General features: G+C 43.9%; 1 protein-coding gene across 2 annotated transcripts in view; it reads right to left on the bottom strand.

The window, feature by feature from the left end:
* Window positions 1-841: 841 nt before the first annotated feature.
* The window catches only part of mta3 (metastasis associated 1 family, member 3), a 35,371-nt gene continuing 22,354 nt past the window's right edge, over window positions 842-13,858 (bottom strand). Inside the window, exons 14-20 of one of the 2 annotated variants that reach the window (XM_080454260.1) lie at window positions 13,130-13,352; window positions 10,177-10,269; window positions 8,954-9,118; window positions 7,376-7,410; window positions 6,769-6,884; window positions 5,598-5,625; window positions 842-916 (exon numbers count right to left, since the gene is read on the bottom strand). In XM_080454260.1, coding sequence (XP_080310386.1) covers window positions 857-916; window positions 5,598-5,625; window positions 6,769-6,884; window positions 7,376-7,410; window positions 8,954-9,118; window positions 10,177-10,269; window positions 13,130-13,352 — 720 coding nt within the window. In that variant the 3' untranslated portion in view covers window positions 842-856. Of the gene's footprint in view, window positions 917-5,597; window positions 5,626-6,768; window positions 6,885-7,375; window positions 7,411-8,953; window positions 9,119-10,176; window positions 10,270-11,417; window positions 13,353-13,858 lie in introns of those variants that run through there. The other variant, XM_080454259.1, reaches the window with a different exon arrangement.

The following is a 13,858-nucleotide window of genomic DNA, read 5'->3' as shown; positions in this document are numbered from 1 at the left end:
AGTGTTGATTTCGTCGACTAAAACGAAAAAACTACTATGACGAAAAATGATCGTCGACTACCTTTTTTCACTGTCGAAAACTAAATAAAAACTAAGCTATGATGACTAAAACTAAGACTAATTATATTGAACATTTCATCAACAAATAAAAACTAGACTAAAATGTCAGGGAGGGACTAGTGGAGAAGAGATCCAGTAGAACTAAAAGACAAGTCATTCATTTGGTGTTGCGCTCTGAAAATAGCAGATCTACAAGCTCACAACGCGTCGCACTGCGACGCGCTGTGAGCTTGTAGATCGGCTATTTTTAGCATGCAACCAAGTGTAAAATCAGCCATTACGACGCCATCAAGGCACCGCCAAAATACATTTTAGTCGACTAAATCAAGTGTAGATTTAGTCAACTATAATATTATGATATTTAGCCGACTAAAACTAGACAAAAACTAAAACTTTTCAAATGACTAAAATGTGACTAAAGCTACATGGAATTTTATTCAAAAGACTATGACTAAATTAACTAGTCATAGTCTTTTGAACACTGCTGGTACACCAAGAACAAGCACTCCTCTCCACCAACCATCCTATAGGGATATAGCACAGGGCAGGGAGAGGGGGGACCGGGGATTGATGGGGAGACAGAAGTAAGGTAGTTGGGGGTGTAGTAGGGGAGGAGGGGACACGCTGGTATTTATGTGTGTTTGTGTGTGTGTCGTGCATGTCCAGTGGCCTTCAGGTCAGCTATCAGTCATGGATGACGATGGGGCCTCGCATCCTCAGGCTGGGGTGTGGGAGCGGGGGGGCCAGGACCGGCCCCTGCGGCGGGCCCTGGGAGGCCCTGCGCAGGGTGATCTGCTCACAGGGCTGCCGGCAGGCGTGCCTCAGCTGGGACCTGGACAGCAGCCGCCTGGCCCTCCTGTACAGCGGAGACAACAAGACCACACGACATGTCAGCAATGTGGCAGGTTGGGTGGAGTTAGGCATTTCATGCCTGAACCACATGGGACCCAGGTGGACCCGCTGGACTTAAAGGTTTAATGACATTCACTTTTACACCACATTCAAAGTCTTTGTCCTGGTCCTTCATAAGTGTACAAAAAGTTTTAAGTGAAAATTCCATTCCAGTGATCCATGGCAGGTGTTTTTCTCTCACATTTCTAAAGTCTTTTCAACTGCAATGAAAAAAGAAATCTTTGCCTGCGGGTGTCGCTGGTGAGGGATTTTGCCTGTCAATCATCGCCTCTGCTCCGCCCCTCCCAAAGGAAAGGATAGGGGAGGGGAGGGGCGGGATTAATCGACTGTGACCTCACTGTCGAAGGGCCAAGCTCAGATTACTTTTCAGCCTAATTATTCAGAAAACCCCAGACCACAGAAAATCCACTGAATGTTCTAAGTTCAGGTTTTTTGGGTGTAATTGAGGTCCTAAAACCCCAAATAAAACATTGAAAATAAAAAAAGTGAAAATGAATGTCATGATACCTTTAACACCTTCAGCTTGGGGCTTTACTTCCCACCTGCTCGCTAGCGTTCGGAATTTGGGCCCAAGAATGCTGCTCAAAAATACAGTAATCAGTAATAATAACCAATTACAGGCAACGTGGGTTCAGTTTGGATTCATTAAGAGCTATGCAAGAGCTTGGTTTGATTCAGTAGAGGAATTCTGGGGTTCAAATTCTCACACCCAACTCAATCTCTGTGTATGGGCTAATGGGTAACTGTTAGCATAAAAAACGCATGCACCACCACACCCAAATAACTTGCCTTCGTTGTGGTTATAAATGGCAGAACAGCGTAAAAACAGAACAGAGTGATGCAGGGAAGTGAAATGAAAGGCTTAAACTTGATCTATAATTTGTCACACAACCCTTTAGGACAAGTGGCGCTCGACAAAAACGACAGCTTCAACTGCAACGTGTCGTGTGACACATATAAATGTTTAAAATGTTGTGTCTTAGGGTGATAACATCACGACTAGACCAGGCTTTGTGCCATGATGGAGAAAAGCCCTCATTATCAAACAATATATTAGGACATGATCCAAAACATTAGACAAGCCATTAATGGAAATATTTGGAGGCAAAAGACAAATTTACACTCCATAGCACTCCGATCTACAATCACGATGTGATGTTATAGCTTGAAGGACAGTTCTTTTTGGCAAGTGACACCCTCCCGCGATGGATTATAAATTAGGCTTAATATGCCGCAAGAATCCTCCCTTTAGCTTTTGCTCTCTCTCCCTTCACGTCTCTCTCTCTTCCTCCCCCTCCTCTCTTCCGGTCTCTCTCTCCATCTATCTCTCAACCCCCTCACATGCACACCCCCACCCCCACCCCCCCTTCCTCTTTCTCCTCATCCCATCAGCACCAGAGTTGTTTTTCTTTTGCCTGAATAGAAAAACACATCAATTATCCAGATCCCCGCTGTTACTGTGTTAGAACACTCATAGGGTATAATGGTTTGTGTGTGTGTGTGTGTGTGTGCGTGTGCGTGTGCGTGTGTGTGCAATCTGCGCATGTGCGCGCGCGTGCGAGCGCATGGAGGGGTGCATGTATTTACGTGATTGAAAAGTCTGCAATGTTCATAAATTTAACATTTAACAAGGACCACACAAGCGTGCATGTGCACGCACACACACACACGCACGCTGGCAGGCAGACAAAGCACAACGATGTTTTTCTGGAGCATAATTTGGGAACGTGCTGTACTCTGAAAATGATTGTTAAAGCGCCAGACATTTATATTCACTTAGAGTTAATGATGTAGCGGATTAGATAAAACACGTTTAACCACTTAAGACCTATGGTATATACTATGTTGGGCGACAAGTAGCAAAAACAGTAGATCTGCTATTTTTGCTGTGTTTAAAAAATGAAAGAATAAATAGATACAAAATAAAAATGAATTGCCCGCATTAATGTGGTTAACTCTCAACATTTCTCTAGAAACACCCATATGTACTGGCAACAATATACATCTCTCTCTCTTTGTCGCTCTCTCAAGTTGTCCTCCCTGTCCTTGCCTTCCCTTTCAACCTCTGCTTTTGACTCTCATGCGTATTGATTTTTTCACTCCATTCTTTCCCTCTCTTTCTCTCTCTCTCCCTCCTTCTCTCTGCTTTCCAACCCCTCCCAACCTTTACATCTGATGACCTCACCATTCCTCCTCTCCGCTCCATCTACCAAGAGGGAATAGAACATGACCGTCATCTGTCATTAGCACTGCGCCGGCCGATCAAAGATGATGCATTAGCATACTCAACCATGTTTTAATCTAGCAGGATCATCACTGAAGTCATGTCCATCACTGCGAAATTACAGGACGGCATAATGGTACAAGAGAGTACAAGAGACAGGATGTGACACGCAATGCGATGCTCTCTCATTGACCTGCTCTCTATCTCTCTCTCCTTCTCACTCATTGTCTCACAATAGTCACACATAACATACATACATACATACATTACATAACATACATACATACATACATACATTCTACATGCATGTACATACATACTGTACATCAGTGTTGATTTCGTCGACTAAAACTATGACGAAAAATGTTCGTCGGCTACCTTTTTTCACTGACGAAAACTAAATAAAAACTAAGTTATGATGACTAAAACTAAGACTAAATATATTGACAATTTTGTCAACAAATAAAAACTAGACTAAAATGTCAGGGAGGGACTAGCGGAGAAAAGATCCAGTAGAACTAAAAGACAGGTCATTTTATGCTTGGTTACACTCAGGTGTTGCGCTCTGAAAATAGCAGATCTACAACCTCAGATCGGCTATTTTTTAGCATGCAACCAAGTGTAAAATCAGCCATTGCGACGCCATCAAGGCCTGTCAGAATACATTTTAGTCGACTAAATCGACTGTAGATTTAGTCGACTATAATATTTAGTCAACTAAAACTAGACTAACAGTAAAACATTTCAGATGACTAAAATATGACTAAAACTAAATGGAATTTGATTCAAAAGACTATGACTAAAACTGGAAAAAAATTGCTGTCAAAATCAACACACTGTACATACATACTGCACATACACACACATTTGTATTTTATTGTATCGTGTTTTTATTGTGATATGGATCTCCCTTGGGTCTGAAATAAAGATGGAATTTGAATTGACGCACACGCGCACGCACGCACACGCACACACACACACACACACACACACACACACACACACACACACACACACTAGTGATAAGTGGGTGAGACACGTAGCCTTGGTTAATGTGATAATGGTATTTCCACTCAGAGCACAGTGGTGCCTGGCTCCTCTCATGACCATCTGCAGCAGTTAGCTGCTCTAATTTTAGCCTCCTGGTCCGAGGGTGGAGCGCCATGGTTCATTTAGACACAGCATTAATGGAGGAACATCTTTCTCCCTCACATGTTGTATGACCATGCACGCATTGGTTAATTCTCTGTGTGCGCGTGTGTGTGTGTGTGTGCTCCCACGTCAATTTGAACATTGGATAGCTACCACTGTTCCAGATAAAACTATATGTTTTGAATAATAATAAACTGTTAAACAGGTTCTCCCACTTCAAGGAAAGAAGCAGTTGTGCCTGCCCTGATCCCCCTTCTGCTCACCTGAACCATATCTTAACTCATTCCCTGCCACTGACGTAATAAACGTAATTATTCCCGTTTACCAATGCTGCCACTGACGTAAAGAACGTAATTTTATTTAAAAAAAAACAAAAACATTATTATTATTATTTATTTTATTTATTTTTTCAAATTTGACCCAAAGACCAAGGAGATATTATTTTTCGAAGATCTAGACTCCCATCCACTTCCTTGTTAACTTAAAACTTAAAAATTCTGTATCTCGGCTCCTGAGTACTTTTTTTTTTTCGATGAAAAATCTCTGGCAGTGGGCAAACGCGGTCAGCAATAATTGTGGCAGTGAACTGAATTTTTAAGATTGTGAGGTTTTAAAAAATTGTACTCCCCTTTTTCTCCCAATTTTAGTTGTTATGCCAATTTCCGAAATCCCGACCACACACAAGTGTGTGTAGTCTTGTGCTGTATGCTGACTCCTCCTACCGGTTGGTGTTTGGATTTGTTGGTCCTAGGAATGGTATTGAAACCACGTCTCCTCGGTTACAAGTGGAAGCGCCATGCCAACTCTTTTCAAATGCTAGTGAGGATCTTCACCCTATTCACCTTTAAACACCCTATACCACACATTCCCCCCCCCCCCCCTTGCTAACAGGCGACCTTGACCACCTACATAGGAGTCGAACCCGAGGCACCGTGGAGCATTCAAACCCCTCGTCTCCATGGTGGTGGGCACTTTGGTGGCTTTAATAATACATCAACATTTCCCACCACCAGTTTTCAGAGATGATCCAAAAATGTTGAAAACAGTCGAGGTGTAAAGACACAAGTTCACATTAGACAAGATGGCAAAATTCACAATGAGAATGAGACTCCACAGGGTTCACAGTTGTGTGTCTCTACACTCGCGTAGTAGCCGTCTGCCTAAAATCGTGTGCATGTTTGTGACATGCAGTTGCTGCCTCTGTGTGAGTGTGTGAGTGAGTGTGCGAGGGCAGGGTCAGGGGGCTTACCGTCAGGAGATGTCTAAGGGCTGCGTTTCTGAAATGAGACAAGCAGCCAGTCACTCACAGGAAGTAGTGGAAACATACCATGAGACATCTAGGGAATGAGAGAGGGGTCAATTTGTCTCTCTCTGGGGGGAGGGGGAGGGGAGGGGGGGCTAATGTTTCTCATGCACTTGGTTTTATCTTGAGCCTAATCTATGCTTCGTTGCACAACGTTGTAGCTCGCCGCAAAACGACAGATTTTAAAAGCGTTATTTTCTTTTTCCGGGCGAGCAACACCGCTGTGCGCTGAAGTATTTGGCTATCATCTTTCAAAGGGATTTCTGTTGTGTGAGTGTGCGTGTGCATTATGTGTGTGAGATGGGTGGTGTTCAGAGAAGGACAAACGTTGAGAAAACTGTGCATGTGTGTGAGTGAGTGTTTGGGTGGGTGTGTGCGTCTGTCAGTCTTAGCACTTTATAGTGACCTGTGCCATCCCACTGTGGAGTCCCATTCATCACTTTGGTGAGTTTGGTTACTGACTCTAGACCCCCCCACACACACACACATACACACACACCCTGGCCAGCCCCCCCCATTATCTGCCTACTTCATACCTAAAGCTTTGCACCACAGCATAACAATAATATAAATATATTTGTGTTGCTAAGAAGAGTTTGTCACTATCTCCTCCTGAGCTCCATCACTCCCAACTGTGGTATCTTTCAGTTTTCAGCACCCCAGTTCAGACACGATCGACCAGTCTAGAGATTGGAAGAGCCTATACCTACCTTATAGCCTCTCGAGACAGACTGTTGGCTCGCACAATTTTCAAACACTTCCGTCATACAGTCTGTGTAACGGAAGCCATGAAAATGGTAAGAAACTACAGCGAATGTCCGCCACCCCCCGTCCCCCCCGACTTCCGTTTAGTCTTGTCTCGTTTAGTGGCGTAAATTTGTCCTACTGTAAATGCCATTAGTCGAAGCATGTATAGGCTATAGCTTGCTGCTTAGCAGTAATGGAAACTCAAAAATACATTTTAAAAGATATTTAAAAATATATTTTGAAATGACGAACAAGATGACAAATGACAAGCTTCCGCTTCGTGGCTTTCAGGATAGCGTATAGTTACTGACTCTATGTAGCGTTCGAGAGATGGTGGAACAGTTGTCTGGCTTTAGGACACTACGCTTACCTGGTCTCCCGGGTGACGAGAAAGAAGCTGTCGTCGGGGGCGTCGATCCAGTTTGGGCGTCTCTTGCGCATCATCACTCCTCCCCTGCTGCCTCCGCTGCTGCTGCGCCCGTTGTGCTGCGGGAAGCCGATGAAACAATTAATTATAATCACCACCAATCAAGGTAATTGGTAATCAATTACCAATACCGGTAATTGTGGTACTCATTCAAGGATAGGAGCTTGCAGTGGTGGAAGAAGTACTCAGATGTTTTACTTAAGTAAAAGTAGCAGTACCAGGATATAGAAATACTGCTATTTTTTAATAGATAAAGTATAAACTATAGGGCTTAAGTGGTTAATGTATGTTTTGTAATAATAATCTAAATCTACAAAGTCACTTGTAAATAAATGTTTCAAATAATCAAATAAAAGTGGAGTGAATATTTGTGTGATATTTGCCTCTGAGATACAGTGAAGTAGAAGAATAAAGTATTGAAACATGGACATACTCAAGTAAAGTACTTCAGAATTGTACTTAAGCAAAGTACTTGAGTAAATGTACTTAGTTTCTTTCCACCACTGGGAGCTTGTTAGACAATGAGGTTGTTGAACTGCATTGTACCCACCAGGACAGGTCCGGCTGTCGAACCCGGGTTCGCCTCTGTAACACAAGAGCAACGGAATAGATAAGAGAACGGCCGTTGTGCACAAGGAGAAGCATTTTCTGGTACCCGGGGAGGGTCATTTTCTTTTACAGCTTTGCACAGGTGATGGCTGTTCAGATGGATTTGATGAGTGCACAAGGGGGAGCTGTTAACCACATAAACCCTAGCGTACTTATTCTGGGACAAACAAAAAATTCTGCAAAAATAGCGGATCTACAGGGTCACAACGTGATGCATCGTGAGCTTGAAGATAGTCTACTTTCTGCTAAGAGATTTGGTATCCCTAAGAGAAATGGTATCCCTATTTTGGGAATGTAATTATAGGCGTGACACCACCGTACTACGAATGATAAAATAGGACTGAAGTGTCTTGCTCTGAGACACTTTCTTTGACACATATACTGGGTGATCCGGAGGTCCCACTGGCTACTTTCTGACTGCCGGACCAGTGATTCTCAAACTTTTATATTTCATAGAGCAGTGGTTCTCAACCAGTGGTCCGGGGACCACCCGGGGTCCTTGAGGGGGTTCCAGGTGGTCCCCAGTTAAATGATGGGTTGGTAACCAAATGGGCCCTTATAGATCTTTAACTCTTGAGTGTAAAATGAACATTTTACGTTCTCAAGAGTTAAAGTATTGTCAAACATCTGCATTACTTGGCCCGGACGGCTGGCGTAGCAGTCCGGGCACTGTCAGTCTGTCAGTCTACTGTATCTATCAATAAAGGCAGAAAAAGACAAAAGAATATCTAAAAAACAAAACCAAAAAAATCACACCCTGTGTGAAGTGGGCGGTGTCTTGCTAGCTAATCACAATACTGAATGGAGTCAACCAATCATGTACAAAAAATAAATACATTTATTGAAACACTCTTTATGATGGACGAAACCATAACTTAAAAAAAACAAATTTATGGTTTTTTTTAAGTTATGGTTTCTTCTATAGGGCTATGCAGATGTGTCATGTGACACTGGCCAATCACAGTCCTGAATAGACTGTGATTGGCCAATCACGGTGCAGGGTTAGGCGGGGTACATTTTGGCCAATCACACCGCAGGATTTGTTGTACAAATATCCAAACCTCACTTATAGGGGCGGTTTCACCGCTATATAACTACATTTTGATCAACGTTGGCCTGTTATCTCTCCTATGGTACCACATCAATACAGCACAGAATTGTGGACAAAATTGTATCCAACGACGACAAAATATTCTACGTTTTGGGTCTGAGAGGCTAAATCTCATCAAATGGTGGTCCGTGGCTCAAAGGCCAAATAAATAATGGACTTTGACATGAAAAGGGTTGAAAACCACTGCATTAGCACACTCCTCAAGAGTTACAGACCTGTAAAGGCCTGTTTGGTTCCTAACTATCAATCATTTAGCTGGGGACCCCCTCGAATCCCCTCAAGGATCCCTGGGGGTCCTCAGTCCCCAGTTTGAGAACCACTGTCCTATAGACTGCCTATCTACCCATTGATTAAATTCATGGGTGAAGTGGGCCGCATGTCCGCATGCAGGTATATATATACAGGTACCTGAACGTCTCTCTGGCTCTGCAACCCTGCTGTGATGGTGGTAGCTGCGCTTTCCCAGCATGCCGTGGGGCCCGTGCGGGAGCGAGGAGAGGAGGCGGCGAGGGGGCGGGGCCTGCAGGCCCGGAGTGCGGTGGGAACGTGGGGCTTGGGCCGCCGGGCGGGATTCTGAAACAAAAGGACAACGGGATACAGGGACGACCCGTCTACTGTTGACTATACAATACATCTGTTAATATCTCTATAAAACATCCAAATGTCTATAACACATCAATCAATACCAAAAAAAAAAAATCTATTACACATCTACACATTTATAGGGCCCCATTGCAGCCCAAATCTTATTTGTGGCCGATCCAGACTGGAGTCGCAATGTTTTTATGCAGTCTGGACAGGACTGATTTTTTTAATACATCTGATTTGAATCACATTTCTTAACCCATTAAGACCTGAGGCGATTCTTAAAAGAAATCTAAATCCTAACAGTTTTGGGAAAAAAATATATAACATTTTTTTTCAAGATTTTTCAAAAATAGCAGATATACAAGCTCGTAGCGCGGCACTCGGTGCCGCGCTATGAGCTTGTATATCTGCTATTTTTGAATAGCCAAAGAAATCTGAAGTGACACAGATGCATTCCAGGTCTTAAGAGCCTTGTTCAGACTGCATAAAACCGGATCTGGACCGAGAATCAGATTTTGGCTGGATATGGGCTGCCAGTCTGAACAGGGCCTAAAAGACCTAAGATTAAGGTCAAGTAAATTAAAAAAAAGAAGAAAACAAAAAACCACCTTAATGCTGCTGGCAGCACAAGTTTGAACCCTAATCAAGAGTTGCAGTTCTTTAGGGCATGCTGTAAAAATGAGGTTGCTTATAGGCCAGTGGTTCTCAAAGTGGGGTGCCACAAGGGCAATTGAGGGGGTTCTGGGGGGATCCCCAGCCAAAAAGATTGATAGTTAGGAACCAAATAGACCCTTACATGTCTGCAACTCAGAGAGCGTACAAATGGAACTCAGAGAGAACTCAGATAGTGTACAAATGGAACCAAATGGACCCATAAGGGTCCTTTTGGTTCCATTTGTACACTCTCTGAGTTATGGGGGTCTGTGGTCTAATACATAACTAAACTGGGGGTCCTTGAAATTAAAAGTTTGAGAACCACTGGCTTTAGGCTGGATGCGTGGGATGTTCAAATGTGTGTGTGTGCTACCAAAGGTGTAATTTACCAAGGAACTGCAGCACGCTGGTCAAAGTGCTCCGCGGGGCCGTTCTGGTTTTTGGCAGTCGGGTCCCCTGCCCCTCCGAAACCCTTAACATATCTAAACCAGATACACACATACACACACAGGATCACAGTATCGCATGGACTGCATCATGCATAATATAAACTCATCTCCCTGTCCTTCTCTTTGTCTCTTTGAACACATGGCTAATTTCTAGGACTGTTAAATACATCATTCTGCACAATGAGAAACACACAGTTTGGTATCACTGGGCTGATCAAGGCCTCTCATAGAATGAACTCCATTCACATTTTCTCGCATAGGGAAACCCATTCAGATCTAATTAATGCTAAGTGTTTTAATGACCTCAAGTTGAGCACACGGTCTGTGTTAACCACTTTCAACTGCTATCTCTATTTTGGGCATGTCATTATAGGCACATTTCAACTATTCTTTTGCTGCTTAGTAGTAATGGAAACTAGCCAATCTACAAGCTTACAACACATAGCACCGTGGCACATTGTGAGCTTGTAGATTGGCTATTTTCTCTATTCCTCATATGATGAAGTAGGCTTAAAGGGATAGTTCACCCAATGTATTTATATTTTTATCGTTTAGTCACCCCATGGATACTTGAATTCATTGATATTGTTTTTGACGCATTCCTAAGCCAATAATTTGATAACCAGCGGACCAGTAGGCAGAGGTTCCGGAAGGAGACACAAAGGACACTCTTTGCGTCTCCTGCCGGTCATCAAATTATTGGCTTAGGAATGCGACAAAAACAAAAGAATATCCATGAATTCAGTCTCCATGGGGTGACTAATCGATAAAAAAAAAAGTCATTTTGGAGGTGAACTATCACTTAAAGTGATTAATATCCCAACTTGCCTATGAAGATGGTTTGACCAGGATACAGGATAGGAGTCTCTCTCTCTCACACATACACACACACACACACACACATGCACATACAGATGTAAGTACATGCTTACATGCACACCGCCACCCCCAAAGACAGCGCTAAAATTAATGTCGTCACAACGAAATGTGAGGGTTTCAATGGCAGCAGGCATTTTGGAGGTAGAGTCCATGCTGGGGAGGAGGAGAGGCGTGCCTTGGCGGGAGTCCCTCGGGGAGCCAAAACGGCCAATCAGTGAGTGCGGTGGAGTTGATGGACAGGTACACAGACACATGAAAGCACAAGGACTCAGAGAAGATGGTTTCAGGTTGTGACTTTATTGTAGGACTACTCTCACATTCACAGAGTGATGAGAGAGAGAAAGAGAGAGAGAGAGAGCGAAAGTAGGAAAAAGATGAGAGATGGAAAATACTGCAAAAAACAGAGAGAAAGAGAGAGAGGCAAAGAGGAAAAGGGGAAATGGCTCCGCATGGTAAAGAAACCCACCGATAAACACAGTATGTCAGGTCTATACTGTATGAGCCTGCAGGTAGGGTTTTCTGAGATGGTGCCGGGGGCATTGGATGGATTATCACATCACGAGAGAAAGGCGGATGCATGAAGCCCGATTTATAATTCATCATACGGCCGCGCCGCTCGCCAGGAAAATAACAGATACACAGGGTTTCGGGGGCGAGCGACACTGTCGTAAGACGGTATATAAATCGAGCATAATACTTGAACTTAAGTTGAAGGAATGAGCAATGAGAGGGGGACTGATCACAAATGATCGAGCAGACATGAGATGTTATGCATGATCCCGAGTCCTGGAGAAAATAAGACTCCTTATAGACGTGACTGTGCCGAGTCTCAACTAATCTACAGCAGGGATGCGGTCACTGACGATCCAACGATCAGCCATTGATTCTCTTTGCCGGACTAAATGAATCTCCTCTCCTATGCCCGATCCCCTCGCACCCAGTCTAAGTCCCTTTACCCTCTGCCTTTCTTTCAAGTTTAGTCAGTCAAAATAAAAACAAGGCTTTCATAAGTCTAGTGCTAAAAACTCATAACGCCAAATCACTCCCATCAAAACGTACTCATGTACTATTAATTGCAGGAAAAAAGCCCTTATGCAAAATAGCTGAAAGTCTTTAGTGAAACACACTGCATCTTGGCTAACATTACCATCTAAGCAATAGGCAATCATCCATATAATCTGATAGGCTGAAACATTCCTGGCTGAAACAATTGATTCCGCCGTAGACAGCAAAGACTTTGGCTAGCCGGCCCCCCAGGGGTGCTGTGCAAAATAGAGCTTCTCTTATTAAAATAATTTCTCCTACTCTCTACCTAACCTTAGCAAATATACGGCTCAGACTACAATATTGGTTCTATCTTATTCATATCTGCTTGTTTGCAACAGGAAGAGCATTGAATAGGATGTGTGTGGTTTGGGTGGTGTGATTATGAGTCCATATGAGTGTGTGTGTGTGTGTGTGTGTGTGTGTGTGTGTGTGTGTGTGTGTTGTGTGTGTGGGGGTGTGTGGGCATGCTCCTATACAATTGCCCTGTTGATGATGAAATGTGGACTGTATAGAACCACGACCGTGGCTTTTGGTTCACAGCGAGTCAAGACCGTCAAGACAAAAACAGGAAAACACAAAAACGAGAGCAAAAAGCACGAATGGAAAAAATAATAATAAACTCAAGAGTTATGAGGACAGGCAGTCTTTATTGGAAACAAGGGGGGGTGGGGTGGGGAGAATACAAAAAAACCAAAAATAATAATAATAATATAACAATAATAATAAAAACAGAGAGACAGACGGGGGGAGGGGGGGAGGGGATGGGTAGAGCAGCGAGGGGGGCGGAGGTTGGGGGGGGGCTGATGGATGGCGGGTCGGGTGCAGTCAGGGTGAGGAGGGGATGCTGTGAGTCAGTGTGTGTATGTCTGTGTGTGTGTGTGTGTACTGAATGTATTCCGATGTGTGTGTGTGTGTGAGCGCTGTGTCCGTGTAGGCAGAAGTTAGGAGGAATTGAAAGAGCTCTTACACTCTGCCTTTATGGCCCCACAGTTAATGGGCACAAAGGGGCGGCGCGCGGCGCGGCGCAGCCGGATGACGTCGCGGCACATGTGCCGGGCCAGCTTGGTGAGGCGGGTGGCCTGTAGCAGGAACGCCTGCTTGGTCTTCATGGACGACTTGGGGCTGCCGCTGTTACGCACAGGCACCATATGGCTGGACTGGCGAGGGGCGTGACCCCGTGAACGAGGCTCCTGCGGGGGGGGGGGGGGGGAAGAGGTCGGGCGAGCGAGCGAGAGAAAAGGGAGGAAGAAGAAGGTGGGAGGAGAGAGAGATGGAGAGATCAGATGAATGAAAACGGTGTGGTGTTTATTAGGAGTTTACTGACGTTAAAATAGGACCATACCGCCGTCAAAAAACTATTTTTTTTGTTCATTCACAGCTTCAGCTATGTATCGTACATACGTAAATGTAGACCATTTTCCCATTAAAGGGGGTAAGTGATATTTTTGGGTTAAGACCAACAGTATTTTGTTAAAAGGTAAAGAAAAGCTTTATATTCTGATAGTAATCATTGCTATAGAGTGTTTGTTCAGTAACACAGGTCTCCCTGTCTCTCCAGCTCTTTAATAAACAGAAAATACATTTTCAGGTGGGTTGTCAATTTGTTCCAGTTCTCAATTTTTTTGTCTTGAGTTCTCTCCCCTGATTGGACAAAATTGGTATCTCGACCTGCAAATGCAAGGGCTAGAGAGACACG

Source organism: Gymnoscopelus braueri (assembly GCF_963280865.1).
Source record: "Gymnoscopelus braueri genome assembly, chromosome: 17".
Classification (NCBI taxonomy): domain Eukaryota; kingdom Metazoa; phylum Chordata; class Actinopteri; order Myctophiformes; family Myctophidae; genus Gymnoscopelus; species Gymnoscopelus braueri.
The sequence above is the reverse complement of the archived record's forward strand: the minus strand, read 5'-3'. Positions and strand labels throughout refer to the sequence as shown.